The sequence below is a fragment of the Electrona antarctica genome (genome assembly GCF_951216825.1).
Source record: "Electrona antarctica genome assembly, chromosome: 12".
Taxonomy (NCBI): Eukaryota; Metazoa; Chordata; class Actinopteri; order Myctophiformes; family Myctophidae; genus Electrona; species Electrona antarctica.
Genome location: NC_136793.1, coordinates 20760807 through 20776189, shown reverse-complemented (window position 1 = coordinate 20776189; position 15383 = coordinate 20760807). Strand labels below are relative to the sequence as shown.

Genomic DNA, 15383 nt, shown 5'->3' with positions numbered 1-15383 from the left:
ACCTAGGTTCCATCCTGGAGGCTAATCTTTCCGGTGATAAAATGGCCACCAACGTAATCAAAAAAGTCAACCAAAGAACAAGATTCCTTTACAGGATCTCCTCACTGGTCAACAAAAACACCTTGAAGACCTTAACAGGAGCCCTCGTACAAGGTTTGACTATGCATGCACCTCCTGGTACCACAGTACCTCAAAGGCCCTTAAAACTAGGCTCCAGACTTCCCAAAACAAACTGGTCAGGCTCCTACTTGGCCTCACCCCCCGAACCCACCTCACCCCTGCCCACTTTGACAGGCTGGAATGGCTTAGGGTCGACGACAGAGTACAGCATCTTGCAATGGTTCTGGTCCACAAGATTCGATACACCACCAAGATACCCATGTACCTGTCTAGATACTTCCTTAATGTTAACAAAGTCCACACCCACAACACCAGAGGAAGTGCAACCAACCATGTACAACCCAGATTCGGCACAAACAAGGGACTAAATGATTTTCGCTCCTATGCCACCAAAATGTGGAACGCCCTACCAACAGTCATTAATACATGCGAATCCCTTGACTCCTTCAAAACCGCTCTCAAAGTGTACGCACGACGGTGCCCGGCGGTAGAGCACCAATTCGGTAACGATGGTAGTTGCCTGCTATGCAATACGGTACCCGTTGTACCCGTGTCAGAGTACCCGTTCCACCCATCTGTCTGTGTCCCTTTTATGCTCATATGGAGATTTCTGTATCTGTCTCTCTGTACCTTTATTCCTGGAGTTCTGTGTCAAGCATGCCGCATGCCAAAATATTAAGTGTTGTGATGTCAGAATAGGCCAGCTCCATATATGGAGATATAGGGGTGATCAGGTCCAGACAGAGACCCGGGCAGAGGCTTTTTTGTGCTGGTTCTGGACAACCGGCTATCCAACGGACTTGACACCGGGCACTGCACTCCCTTGAAGTCTGTGGGGCGAATGGTTTCCGAGTTATGTGGATTACAGACGTACACACAATAGAGACTTGGTGCATACAGTCCATAAAAGCATAGTGAAAAAGATCTAAACTGTTGTGGCACAAGCTCTCACCTTCCTTCCTGTCATTAATAGCTTATTACTACATAACGTCCATTAAAAGACTCCAGCGTGAAAAGGAGTCTTTTAAATAACTGGACATGAAAACTATGGTTCTCAAGGCATGTGCCATAGCTACTTTGTTATGCACCTATACAAGAGGGCAGAGGCAACGAGAAGGGGCAACACAACAACTGCGATAATCAGTCATAACAAGTTCACGTTTTACCAGTTTTACCAGTGACCTCATCAGTCACATGAGAGCATATTAAAGCCTAGATGTGCTAACAAGTCCAAAAAGCAGTTCCAGACCACCAACATTGTTTTATTTCATGAATCATCACTTCACTCTTTGCTTGAGAACAAGGCTGAGGGTATTATACAGTACATTCAGATCCATATGGGTGCGATCACGTGCCATCGAATCACATGTCGATGACGCCACGTATATGGGCGGGGTTTCATTTGGATAAACACGACTATCCACCAATGAGAAGAGGCTCCTCTCTGCCTTTATAAACTTTGTGTCCCCAACCAGTAAACCCAGAGAAAGCATTGTTTTTCTTCACGACATCAAACATTAAGGTGAGTGTCCCACATTGCTTGATTTCGTATTTATAAATTACTGAACCTATGCTAAATTGCTAATGCTATCGATCGCAACCTATTTTGTAACGATCCATCCATAACGTCGAAGTATAATTTGAGATAGTTTAATGTAGGCCTAATAAAGACAATGGCATTATGATTAAACTTTAAATGAAAACTAATAATAGACTAGTAGTGTGTAACAAATTCTGCCACATTAGCAACGCTATGCCAGCTGGTAACATAACGTTTTTATGGTTTTTAACATGTTCATCGTCGGAGTACAGTAGCCTGGCCCTGGCATGAACGAATTAAGGCCATTACTTTAATTTCATCGTGTAACTAACTGTATCCCACAAATAATAATGTATTTAGCGGATCAAGACTTGATTAGGAGCCAGGGTTAGTAGATAAATGCATGGGCTTTTCTTTGATTTCTTGGCTGTGTGTTTTGTTCTCGGCTCGTTGCTTGGCTCTGAGCCGCAGTGGATCCCGTGACTTGACTTGTTAGGACAGACAAACAAAGCGGTGTTGTTTTTTTCTCACGGATTTTCGTCAAGATCCTATTCTCTGATGTGTTGAGACCGTATCGTGGAAGCAAAAGGGACATGCTATTGATATGATATGACCACTTTATAGAGATATGACGGTATATAGCCTAAGGGCGTATTTGTTGGAAGCGCCGTTATGGCGTAAAGGGCGATACTGCTGCGGTGAATGCAGATTGTAAAACACGGGTCGTATTATGATTGAACCGAGTCTTCATTTGCACGAATCATTAAAGGCAGTAGGCTTTGTGCCTTTGTGTTGCGGCCAAATGAAATGATCATAACACATTCATTCGATCTTGACCTGGAATTCCAACTTGTCCCCCCCTTTCCTTCTGCAGTAGGTCGCCATGATGCTTCCAGTAGCCTTATTGACATTATGCCTCAGTGCAGTCCTCTCAGCCCCAACACTAGACAAACAGCTGGACGAGCACTGGAACCTGTGGAAAAACTGGCACAGTAGAGCATATCATGAGGTGAGCATTAACAACTCAAATCCTCTGTGTTTTCTCAACTCGGAGTGTCTGAACACTATTTTGCTCTGTGTGTGTTTGTTGTGCACAGGATATATAATAGATAGATAATAATACATATATATTCATATCATTTATTGTTTGCCATGTTTATTAATACATCATTATTCATTATTATTATTTCTATTTGTAGAAGGAAGAAGGCTGGAGGCGAATGATCTGGGAGAAAAACTTGATTAAGATCGAATTGCACAACCTGGAGCACTCAATGGGCAAGCACACTTATCGTATGGAGATGAACCACTTTGGTGACATGGTAAGATGGTCATAAAATAAGCATCACATCTTTCATTGGAGTTCCACTGGGACTGGCCATGCAGAAAATGTTTATTTCTGATGCTGTGATTTGGATGATGGCCAAACAACTTAGAATGTGTTTTGAAGCGGCTGCCATTTGTTGACCCACATGTGTTGTTATTTCCACAGACACATGAGGAGTTCAGGCAGGTGATGAACGGCTACAAAGGCAAACAACAGAGAAAGGTCACAGGGTCACTGTTCATGGAACCCAACTTCCTCGAGGCCCCTCGTTCCGTGGACTGGAGGGAGAAGGGCTACGTCACCCCCGTCAAAGACCAGGTAATAATCTTTATCCACCTGGTTCAACAATTCTGTGACACGTCTGAGTCATCATCAGAAAATGTTACAATTCTGTTACAACTCACCTGTGTTTCAATACGGTATATTAATCCATGTGGAAATAAGAATTGCCACAGAAAACAATATGTTATTAATTAATGGCAATAAGTTATTAATTAATGGCAAGGGAACATTGTGGCACATGTACTTCTCTTGAAGCCAAAGCCTGTCCTGCGTTCATTAGTAAATGTTTAGCTTGAACTCTGTGATAAGGTGTCCCCTTACGAGTTGTTTTGGTTATCTGCTTTCCCCACACACACACACACAAACACACACTCCTCCTCTGGTGTACAGTTTGTTCTCGCCACTCCCACACAGACACCATTTGCACGTGTAAACCGAAACCAGTCCAACCACTTGGCCTTTAGGGGGCGGAGAGTCTGGAGACTGCAATCTGTTTTATGGATGTAGATTGTAGACAGTGCAATGTCCATAAGGAAATGGTCTTCAACTTTCTCAAGTTGCTCTATCTCCACTTTAGATTGATTGATTAATTCTGTCCGAATCTTCCTCGAAGTCTATAGCTAATGTTAATGATGATTTTCTCCTGGCTCATTGTTTACTATTTTCTTCATCATCTTGCATTCCACCAGGGCCAGTGCGGTTCCTGCTGGGCATTTAGCACAACTGGGGCCCTTGAGGGCCAGCACTTCAGGAAGGCAGGCAAGCTGGTCTCCCTGAGTGAGCAAAACCTTGTGGACTGCTCCAGGCCTGAGGGCAACGAGGGCTGCAACGGTGGACTGATGGACCAGGCCTTCCAGTATGTCCAGGACAACCACGGCCTGGACTCTGAGGATTCCTACCCTTACCTTGGAACGGTAGGGCTCTCACGATCATCAAATGTTACTTGACGAGTACTTGTCGCACTGTGATTAACTGCGATCAACGGTTTAATTGTGTTTTTGGCGTTGGACATTGGAACATGTAAATAAAAGGAGAAATTCCGTTTACCCTTTAGGCTTTGTAAACAAAAGTTGCACACTGCATATATGACAAATAACTTATACTAATATACAAATAATTGACTGGCAGTTTTAATAAATTATATATGTTTTATATAAATAAATTAATGTTGAAATAGTCAATCTACATTAAGCTTGTGCTTGTGGATCTGCAATCTTTCAACATGGAAACAACTATGCAAAAATAATAGCGATTATCTCAAAAAGCTGCATGACTTTATTGTGACAGGCCTGGGGAATGGTACTCATCTCATAGAGGCAGGCCAAATAAGCAGTTAATCTGTAAAGGGCCTTGCACACCAGGAATGATGAACTATATTATTATAACAATAATGATGTGAGCGTCCACAGCGAACAAATACGTGTAATCGCGTTGAATGTGAGTGATGTATTGACACCACATACATTTGTCTGGATTTGATTGGTTGTCACAGTTTATCATTCATCAAATCGCTCTTAAAATTATCCCAGTGATATTATACACCACTTTCATTGTCATTATACTGTAATTGTGGTGTAGACAAATTTGTATAAAATACATAGTTAACGATCTGTGGACAGCCCTAAATATTGTATTTGCAGTGTTTCCCATAGAATCTCATCCTTAATTACGGGTTTTCTGTTGTTCTAGTTTGTGACTTGTTGCTCATCCATCCGTTCGCACTGTAATTCTCAGGATGACCAGCCGTGCCACTATGATCCAAACTACAACTCTGCCAACGACACCGGCTTCGTGGACATTCCCAGCGGCAAGGAACATGCTCTGATGAAGGCTGTGGCAGCTGTGGGGCCTGTGTCTGTAGCTATCGACGCTGGTCACGAATCCTTCCAGTTCTACCAGTCAGGTCAGTGTGGATAATGGACAGGCTTGTGAAGCAGGTTCTCGGCTTGAATCCAATGAATATTCTTCTGGTATGCTCTATTTTTGATTGCTTGTTCATTGTTTGGTGGCTGTTTTGTAGGGATCTACTATGAGAAGGAGTGTAGCAGCGAAGAGCTGGACCACGGTGTGCTGGTGGTCGGTTACGGGTTTGAGGCAGAAGATGTAGACGGCAAGAAGTACTGGATTGTCAAGAACAGGTGAGTCAGGGGTTGTGTTTTGGCCTACCATACATCCTGGAAGACTGCTATGTTCTTGTAGAGCAGTTATTGCTTTTTATTACATGGCTTGGTTGAATGCTTGATTCTGATTGGTCAATCGCTTAATTCAGCTGTGAATTATGTGTCGATAATGACTGTATAACAGACCGCTGCCTAATCAAACCCTCTGAGCACCAGCTCCGCGGCTGCGCCCCACTTGATTTACTGCTGTTTCCAACATGACAGCCATGTAAACACACACACACTAGTGACACACAATGTAATTTACAGCTAAACATTGCTCTTAAAAATGTTTTTGAAAACATTTGAGCGAGAAATAGACGAAGCAGGACCCGAAAATGGATTCTATTTGATCAACTCAATTCCTTGTTTTCCGACAGTGCTGCAGCCCTGCAGCTGCAGACGCAGCCAGCGCGAACTTATGGAATACTTTTTTTGTTGTGTTTTTGGTCAATGTATTAATTTATTAGTTAGTTAGCCATGTAATAAGCGGGAATAAGCCATGTAATAAGCCATGTAATAATTCACCTTCAGGGAGTGTAACCACCTTGGCTTCGCCTCGGTGGTTAAACTCCCTGTCGGTGAATTATCTCCCGACAATGACCACCTAGCCAGATATTACCCCTTACTTAATTTCAAGGACACATTTTGAGTTTATAAACATGTTTTTGACTGTATTTTCAACCTCTTTCAGCTGGAGCGAGAAGTGGGGAGACAAGGGTTACATCCTCATGGCTAAGGACAGAAAGAACCACTGTGGAATTGCGACAGCCGCCAGCTATCCTCTAGTCTAGCCTCCCACGCTGGTCAAGTTCATGGAGCTATTAGTGTTTTTAATGCAATGGTTTGGCAGGAGAGACGGCTACAGCCTGAAGGAGACGTCTTTGAGAGCAACACATTCAGAGCCCTCTGCAATGTTCTATGGAGACATAGATTTTAGGGAATCGATGCCATGGTGTTTGGCTGATGTTTATGCCACTTTATTTTATGTTCATTTACCAATATTTTTAGGTTTGTTTTATTTGCTCTTTGTAAATATGTGAATGCTACTGGTTAAGTGTTTTTCTTAACAGTTGGTTACGTGTTTTGCTCATGAGTTGCTTTTGCAACTGGCAAAGTGCTCTTTTTTCTACTGTGATCATTAAACTTGTTAAATGTATTGTTGTTTGGACTCAATATTGTAAGTTAATGTTATAGTCTTGTGTTTACAGGGATTGGGCGACACATTATCAACAGACATAAGTCATTATTAAACAAAGACCATTTTATAGTCCCTATATAGTGCATAGTTTACCAAACAGAATGGTGTTTCATGACTTGCATGTACTCATTCTGCCATCTGTTTTTAATTAAGACCAAGGCATGCTATTTTTCATGCTCACTCATTCCTGGTGCAAGGACCTTTTTAGGATTAGTCGAGTACAATGGTGTGTATTCAAGATGTTAAATGGGATTATCAAGGGTATGTAGAAAATGTAATCAGAACATTAAATATGTTTAAAATGGTGTGCATATAGTTTAATACGGTAATAATGGCATTATCAAGTAAGGGTATGTAAACATTTTAAATCGTTGATGTCGGCCATAAACCTTGTATCTCTGTATTTCAACTTTATATGTTTTCGTAAATTAATATCCTATTTTATATATTCTTTTTAAATATACATAAAAGATTAACCGTTTTGGACATACAAGGTTGCCACACAAAAGTACCAAATATTAGTTTTAAAAGCTGTGCACATAATCATTTAATAAAATAGTAATATATGTTTATAAACGTTAAAGATTTAAGATACTACTACTTTTAAAATACTACTAGTACCTAGGTACAACAGGTAGATAATGTTGTGTCTGTGTGTAGCCCTCTTTCACTGAACCAGTATCACATCACGTATTGACTTGTTTATCATGTCCAGGTCATATTCGGGTTTGTATGTGTGTAACATATGTTGTTTATGTTCTATATATACACTTCACCTTTGAGTTCAGGCCAACTGACAGGGCTAGTCGTAAGCAGGGGGTGTTGTGCAATCTGGCACAAAGGTGCAGATGGGACAGTGAATTATGGGCAGATAAAAAGCAATTAACTTCATAAAAGAAGTCAGAAGTTAAAGATAAACAGTTTCTGCTCAATTCTGGTGACTGCATTCTTGACAGATCAAGTGAGAGTGAGTGAGTGAGTGAGTATGCGGAGTGAGAAACGCCTTTGTGCACCAGTGCCAGAGACTGAGCTAGTTGAAGTCTAAAGACTTTGCCCTGTTGGTAACAAAGGCTGTGGACAATTAATCCCCATAAGGGAAAAGGCTCACACGGCTATTAGTGAGATATCTGCTTATTCCACAGGAAAAACAAGAGTCTAACTGCCTTTATTTCACTTTCCATAGCACAACATGGTATTCACCAGTAACGACTGTCGACTAGACTCTGGGTTGATACATGTTTAACTAGGTAATATTTGTCTGCCTCGATTTATTTGGAGGCTGTGTAATTCAATGCAGTATAAAATGATGTCAAGCTTGGGTTTTAAACAGTAGGAAACAATATGACCAATCAAAAATCCATATTTACATGAGGTATTTTAAAAATGTTATCAAATCTTGACCAAAAAATTATATATTCAATATAGCTTAAAATGATTGCAATGACTGCAAAAGTATTTGTATTTTGAACCTGTTTACATCACTCTAAATCTATTAGAATAGAATAAAATTTCAGCATTTATTTTCCCTCCTGAAACTTCAAATCAATATCACAACTCATCTGCATTGGTGGAAGTCTAAAGGTTAAATGAACAGACTCAAGTCTGTTCACGTTGGGAAAAGTGGACACGGAAAGTAGGATGCCACATGCTCTCCTCCTCTACGGTGACCAGGCGTCCCGGTTTGGCCGTGATTGTCACGGTTTCAATTTGGGTGTCCCAAGTCCCAACAAATGTCTAAAGCTCTCAAATGCCCTAAAAGCACCAACGAGATGGCCAGATGTATTGGGAACCGGGATGACTGGAAGCGACGATGGAGGGCTTGTCTGAGGACGACCTAGAGAGAGAGCCCTGGTTTGTAACATTCACTACCAAATTGCCCCGGTTTTCACCACAGTTAAAAACACTTGTTTTGAGTGCTTATGATAATATGATGATCATGCTAAGGTGCAGCCACTAGGAGTGCTAAATAATAAAATGAATGTCCCCCATCCTGATGAAAACAACAGGTGAAAATAAAAAAATCACAAAATGTCAATCTACCTCCTCCACATACAGTACCTTTGAGCAAAGTAGTAACCCCATAACAGCTCCCGTGGACCAACTTAATTAATTAGTGGCCACACGTTTTTCTGTTATGGAGGTCAGTGGATTGTGACTGTAGAACAGTAGCCGTGCCTGAAAACTAGATAGCTCCTTTGGCAAGGGCAATTCCCCTTGGGATTGAATCTACATGGTAACTTAAGGCAGAAAAAAAAAACTATTTATTCTATATGGATGTTGACAATAGCAAAATATGTCATTATGAACCAATCATATCATATAATCATGTATGGTCATTCCCCCGATCATAATAATACTTAAAAATATACTTAAAAAAAAATAATAATATATTTTTTATAAATAATTAAAATGTCACACTTTCAAAAAGCATTTGCATTCGAGGGGTCATAAAAGGCATTTCTTATTCTTTTATTGTAAAACAGATTTTAGGGGACTGTAAATTATGGTCATTCTAGGTGACATGATGGGACATGATGTATGACACCGACTGCGGGGCTGCATCAGCTGCCAGACAAAAAAGAGAAGATGAAAATGAATGTCCAAAGTGATTACGGGTGCTTCTTGACAAAGGACAGGTACTCGTTGACGTCATCGGAGGAGCCCACCACGAAGGGCACCCGCTGGTGCAGGGCCTCTGGCTGGACGTCCAGTATCCTCTGGGTGCCGGTCGTGGCCAGGCCCCCTGCCTGCTCGATGAGGAACGCAATAGGGTTGCACTCGTACAACAGGCGAAGCTGTGGGGTAAGAAAAGAGGTTATAACCACAACTCAATACCCCGGCATCCATATTTCAGGCATTATAGGCGAGACTTTTAAAACGTTTTCAATCCCAAATCGCAAAAAGAGACAATCTACAAGCTCACAATGTCCGGCATTGGTCATGCTGGACCTCCAAAAGGCTTTTGACACCGTGAACCACTCCATACTGGTTAACAAGCTAAAAGCAATTGGTTTCGATAGCACATCAGTGAGCTGGATGCAATCCTACCTGGAGGGGAGAGAACAGATGGTGGAAGTGAACGGAACACTGTCCCCCCCCCTCCCAGTGAGCTGTGGCGTTCCACAAGGAAGCATACTAGGACCTCTACTGTTCCTAATATATGTAAACGACATGACTTCAGCTTGTGACTGCAACTTGTTCCTGTTCGCAGATGACTCAGCACTGCTGGTCTCGGACAGGGACAAACTGCAGGTTGAAAATGCCCTCAGCTCTGAACTCGGTAGAATCTGCACCTGGCTCGCTGATAACAAACTATCTTTACACCTGGGAAAAACTGAATCCATTCTCTTTGGCTCTATTAGTAATCTCAGCAAGGCAAATGGCTTCTTGGTTAGAGTGGGTGACAATGTTATCACACGTAAAGATGAAATTACCTACCTAGGTTCCATCCTGGAGGCTAATCTTTCCGGTGATAAAATGGCCACCAACGTAATCAAAAAAGTCAACCATAGAACAAGATTCCTCTACAGGATCTCCTCACTGGTCAACAAAAACACCTTGAAGACCTTAACAGGAGCCCTTGTACAGGGTTTCTTTGACTATGCATGCACCTCCTGGTACCACAGCACCTCAAAGGCCCTTAAAACCAGGCTCCAGACTTCCCAAAACAAACTGGTCAGGCTCCTACTTGACCTAGCCCCCCGAACCCACCTCACCCCTGCCCACTTCGACAGGCTGGAATGGCTTAGGGTCGACGACAGAGTACAGCATCTTGCAATGGGTCTGGTCCACAAGATTCGATACACCACCAAGATACCCATGTACCTGTCTAGATACTTCCTTAATGTTAACGAAGTCCACACCCACAACACCAGAGGGAGTGCAACGAACCATGTACAACCCAGATTCGGCACAAACAAGGGACTACATTATTTTCGCTCCTATGCCACCAAAATGTGGAACGCCCTACCAACTGTCATTAAGACATGCGAATCCCTTGACTCCTTCAAAACCGCTCTCAAAGGGCACCTACGGATGGCTGCAATTCGAAACTGGCCCCCGTAAAATCTGAATCCCCCCCCACCGCCCCCCTCTTTCCCCTCACTGTATATTCTTTTCCCTTTTTACCTCCTTTATGATGAATTCCTGTTCTGTCTATAGAAGTGTCTATTTGTACGTCTCTAAATGTTTTGATGATTTGAACATGGTGGACCCTATTGGAAACAAGTGTAATGCTTAATTGGGTCGTCCACTCACAGTTAACAGCCTTTGTATTGAGTTTGTGCTTGAAATGTACTGTAATTCTGCAAACTGTTAATAAATTCTTCAATCAATCAATCAATCAATGTGGCACATTGGTTATTTTCCCTGGGCGATACCATTGTACAAAGTATAAAATAGGTGGTTAAAAGGGGACAATGTTACAGCAGCCATTAAGGATATATATCTTATCAATACATGAAAACACAAATAACTCAGTTACTCGCCAAAGACAGAAAGCAGTACATTTAGGCTTGAGACTGTCATTAAAAGTTTCTCCACAAACAAATCTATTCAGAAGCAGAAACATCTCGTCTGTACGTCTGTACTCTCCTGACCTTTAACTTCTAGAACATATCCAGAACTTAGTTGATTTCGTAATTCATTAAAACAACAACAACAACGGCATTGCAGAACCAATGCAAAAGACTTTAGGGCTAGCCTTCAAATTCTGTGATATGATTTGTTTTCAAGCAGTAACAGTAACAGTTTTTGTATTGACTTGTGCTTTGGTGTTGGTCTGAATACTGTTAATACAATTTTCAATCAATCAATCAATGGCCTTGGGTTTGCTGCTGTTAGCCCTCGATCAGTAGGCAGAGATGATGATCTGGTCTGATTACACAAAACCTAACCTCGCGTCGCCAGGCTTAAATATGGATATACCAAACGATCTATTCCAAGAAGTACTTGAAGAAACTTGTCGGATTCATACGCCAGATCTTATTGGGTAGGCCCTAAAATTATGACGCTCTTGATCATGGGGAATTTGGGGTATTTCTTATTCTGGTTTGAGGGTTCCGGCCTGATGACTACAAACCATTGACTACAACATGATGTAAGATATCATCTGCTCCCGACTGGATCATAAACCCGAAAAGGAATGCTTCCCAGGCTACACAAAACCTAGCAGACAAACCATTGGACAAACAAGTATTGGATCACAGATATAGTGAAAGGTTATTGTGGTTCAATGGCAATGAGAAAACTGTGACACAGCGTCTGGAAAATGTTAATATTTGCTTATCCACAAATCAGAAGTTGAAAATAACATTCTTACAAATGAGAACAATGCATTTACTGCTGTGCCTGTGCTGCTGAGTGTGAAAAGGTAAAAGATTGTTGCTTATCTTTATGTTGCTGCCTCTGATGATGACTTATAGAATAAGGGAAAAAACATATGCACAGTGCACACATTATTCTAATAAATGTAAAGTGTACCCAGAAAAGTACCTAACATAACTTTCATGTACTGTATTATTCATGTATATGTATTTCTTTTTGTTTAAATATTTCTGATGAAATGTGGCACCAAGTGTTAAATTGACTTGATTTGGCAGGAAGATTTGGCCCGCATGGCTGGCGTAGCCGTGTGGGCACCTAGGCTGCTAATGCCGCCTGACAACATGCCCCCATTTCCTGTCAGACTACTGTATGTATCTATCTATCTATCTATCTATCTATCTATCTATCTATCTATCTATCTATCTATCTATCTATCTATCTATCTATCTATCTATCAATAAAGGCAGTAAAACTACATTTAAGGGAAAAAAGGCAGGGTACAACACTTTTTGTTTTGTTTTTCTTCTTACTAATTATTTGATCGGCCCAAAACATTGTGTTTATTGTCATGATTTGTCACGAGCCGAGTTGGCTTTGTCCGCGGCGTAAAACATCTTTAAATAAATACTTTTTGAAAAGCCTATGAGGAAAATGAATCGGGAATTTACTTCCTGGGCCACTCGTCGTTCTGAAAGGGTGCGGGACTGCGACGCTCTACACTGTATGGAGCTGGCCTGTTCTGACATGTTCTGATATGCCTGGGCCCTGGACCTGATCAACCCTATGGGCTCTGGACAGGGCCCAAATTAGCCAATTGATCACATCCAATCACTAAATTTACAATTGAAATTTGGAATACTGCCTATTTAAAAAATAAAATTGGAAAAGGAAACAAAATATCTAAGTTGGCTGACATATTCACGTTTCAAAGCGGGAACATGGAAGTGTATTACAGCAGTATGCACGGTGATAGAGAAGGACAAAAATATGATTTGGAAAAACATGAGTTTTTTTTCGATACTTGCAAAAAAGAGATTATTAGGAAAAAGAGATTAAAACTGACTCAATTAATGAGGTAATTAGGATTATGGTTCATGTTTAAGAAAACAAAAAGGGTAGAGTAATCTCAGCTCTTTACCAAGGTCTGATGGCAAGTAAAGAAACATCTACTCTATATTAAGGAGAAGTGGGCAATTGGATTTGGGGTACAGAAGATTACGGATGAGGACAATATAATATATGTAAAACACAGTGTACAAGCTCTAGAACATGGAGAGAATTCTGCTCGGGGAATATTACTACTCGATATTTCATAACTCCAAAGATTAGAACAAGGATATTATCTGAGCAACAACCATGTGGATGTGTAAATGCTGACCATGAACATATATTATATATTAATATGTCAGTGATGAAGAAGATTATAAGCTATGAGATACCCAAGACTAATGTTGTAATGTACTTGGGTAATTTGACACAGGATAATACACAGAGAGAAGATATGTACCTACCTGGTCAAAGTACTATTGGCAGCTAGTAAAACATTTTTACAAAGCTATGGTACAAAGCAGAACCTCAACTTTGTGGGCATGGCTGAGCATTGTGGAGAAGATATTTGTAATGGAGAAACTGAAGAGGTTCTATTCACAGAAAAATGGGAGAAATGGACTGAATATAGAACACAACAGGACGACACCGATCCGATGATAATAATGATGGACATTCATGAATGGACTGGAATATGTTGCTTGATAACCGGCATCCTGCAAATAAATCTTAAAGGGATAGTTCAGATTTGTTTAACTTAAGCTGTATGAAATACTTGCCATTTATATAGTGGTTGCAACTGTATTATTATTAATTGATTTCCCGAGTCCCGTGGTGGGAGTTCTGCTCTGGCTTTTAGGTCAACAATACAAATGACGTTAGTTTTGTGGATTAATTTACTTTTAATGCGTGGCCCACTGTGCCCCCCACAAAATGACCGGAACTACTTAATATTGACCAAAACCAGAGCAGAACTTCCACCACGGGACTCGGGCAATCAATTAATACAGTTGCAACCACTATATTAATGGCAAGTATTTCATACAGCTTAAGTAAAAAAAAATCTGAACTATCCCTTTAAGTTAAAAAAAATAAAAAGGCAGAAAAATAACCCCAAAATATCTTTAAAAAAAAAGATTTGGCAGGAAGCCAGTGACTTTATTCACCTTCACTACCGCTTTTTCTTTCAACAAAGGTTCATGTTTTAGGTTGTTATTAGCGAAAGTAAAAGATGAGTGTTAAATTTTTCCGTTTGCTGCTTTCTTTCTTTCTTTCTTTCTTTCTTTCTTTCTTTCTTTCTTTCTTTCTTTCTTTCTTTCTTTCTTTCCTTTTTATTTATTTTTTACAAAATGTTATGTGATTTCTTTATTATTATTACTATAGTCCTACAAGTCCCAGGAAATTACATCTGGCCACAAGATCACGGGATCTACGGAATGTGAAGGGCGAGGTTGAGCCTACGACACACAGTATTCACAAAAATACCACTCTCTTTACTTTCTCTAATAACAACCTAAAACATGATCCTTGGTTGAAAAAAAACAAAGTTGTCCTTTAAAGTTTAAGGAATATTATCATACATACATAATCCCATGCTACAATTTAAGGTACATTAGAACAGATTCATATACTGTTGGACAAATACCATCTGTAGTTTGAATCTTTCCCACTAGTGTTTTTTGACAGTGGTTGCACAGTGGTGTGTGTCATTACCTTTCCCTTGGGACTCTTCTCATTGGCAGGGTACATGAAGATTCCTCCATAGGCGATGGTACGGTGAATATCTGAGACCATGGAGCCCACATACCTGGCACCATAGGGGGAACCACCATCCTACATGGGGTGAGGAGATTGATCACAAACTGAAACATTATTCACATTCAGGATCCAATACATGACATAAGACATCAGTGACATGTTTATTGTTATTATTGTTTGTCTTTTTACCCCTTTTTCTCACAAGGATGTCAGGCCCTGTCACACCAGACCCCTCTCACAGAACTGTGTGACAGACACTCACAGAACTGTGTGACAGGGATATCAAGCCAGGGCCTGACATCCCTGTGACAGGGTTATAACATGTTAATATGCACCCGATACCAACGTCCCAATTCAATGGAATGATAACGTGGGTATCGGGTGCAATATGACAGGGCCATGACAGCCCTGAAAACCAGTGCTGTGAGAGGCTGTGAGATGCTTCTACTGGTATCAAACATAAAGCCTTCTAGAGCTCAGCTCACGCTATGTATTTTACAAGAGGATAATCCCAACCCAGTCAAGGCCAACTCGTGATTGCTCCCTTTTACATAGCGTGTGTGATAATTGCTCAGCAAATGAGTTTCTCAAATGGAATATGGTACTTCTCTTAAATGACTAATA

The 15383-nt window shown here is 40.8% G+C and overlaps 2 protein-coding genes across 2 annotated transcripts in view; one reads left to right on the top strand and one right to left on the bottom strand.

Annotated features, from left to right (window-relative positions):
* Positions 1-1524: 1524 nt before the first annotated feature.
* ctsla (cathepsin La) lies at positions 1525-6587 on the top strand. The gene is made up of 8 exons (XM_079516772.1): positions 1525-1642; positions 2535-2669; positions 2860-2982; positions 3153-3305; positions 3959-4183; positions 5004-5172; positions 5290-5407; positions 6123-6587. Exons 2-8 carry the CDS (start codon positions 2544-2546, stop codon positions 6220-6222), a joined length of 1014 nt encoding a protein of 337 aa, XP_079372898.1. The 5' UTR covers positions 1525-1642; positions 2535-2543; the 3' UTR covers positions 6223-6587.
* A 2495-nt stretch (positions 6588-9082) lies between these two features.
* The window catches only part of fbp2 (fructose-1,6-bisphosphatase 2), a 21420-nt gene continuing 15119 nt past the window's right edge, over positions 9083-15383 (bottom strand). The window contains exons 6-7 of the mRNA XM_079517306.1: positions 14715-14834; positions 9083-9424 (exon numbers count right to left, since the gene is read on the bottom strand). Coding sequence (XP_079373432.1) covers positions 9239-9424; positions 14715-14834 — 306 coding nt within the window. The 3' untranslated portion in view covers positions 9083-9238. The remainder of the gene's footprint in view (positions 9425-14714; positions 14835-15383) is intronic.

Excerpts from the sequence above, each read along its gene's own strand:
- ctsla (XM_079516772.1), top strand. The coding sequence starts at position 2,544 with ATGATGCTTCCAGTAGCCTTATTGACATTATGCCTCAGTGCAGTCCTC. Across the intron at positions 3,306-3,958 it reads TCACCCCCGTCAAAGACCAG|GGCCAGTGCGGTTCCTGCTG; the intron begins GTAATAATCTTT and ends GCATTCCACCAG. Across the intron at positions 5,173-5,289 it reads CTTCCAGTTCTACCAGTCAG|GGATCTACTATGAGAAGGAG; the intron begins GTCAGTGTGGAT and ends GCTGTTTTGTAG.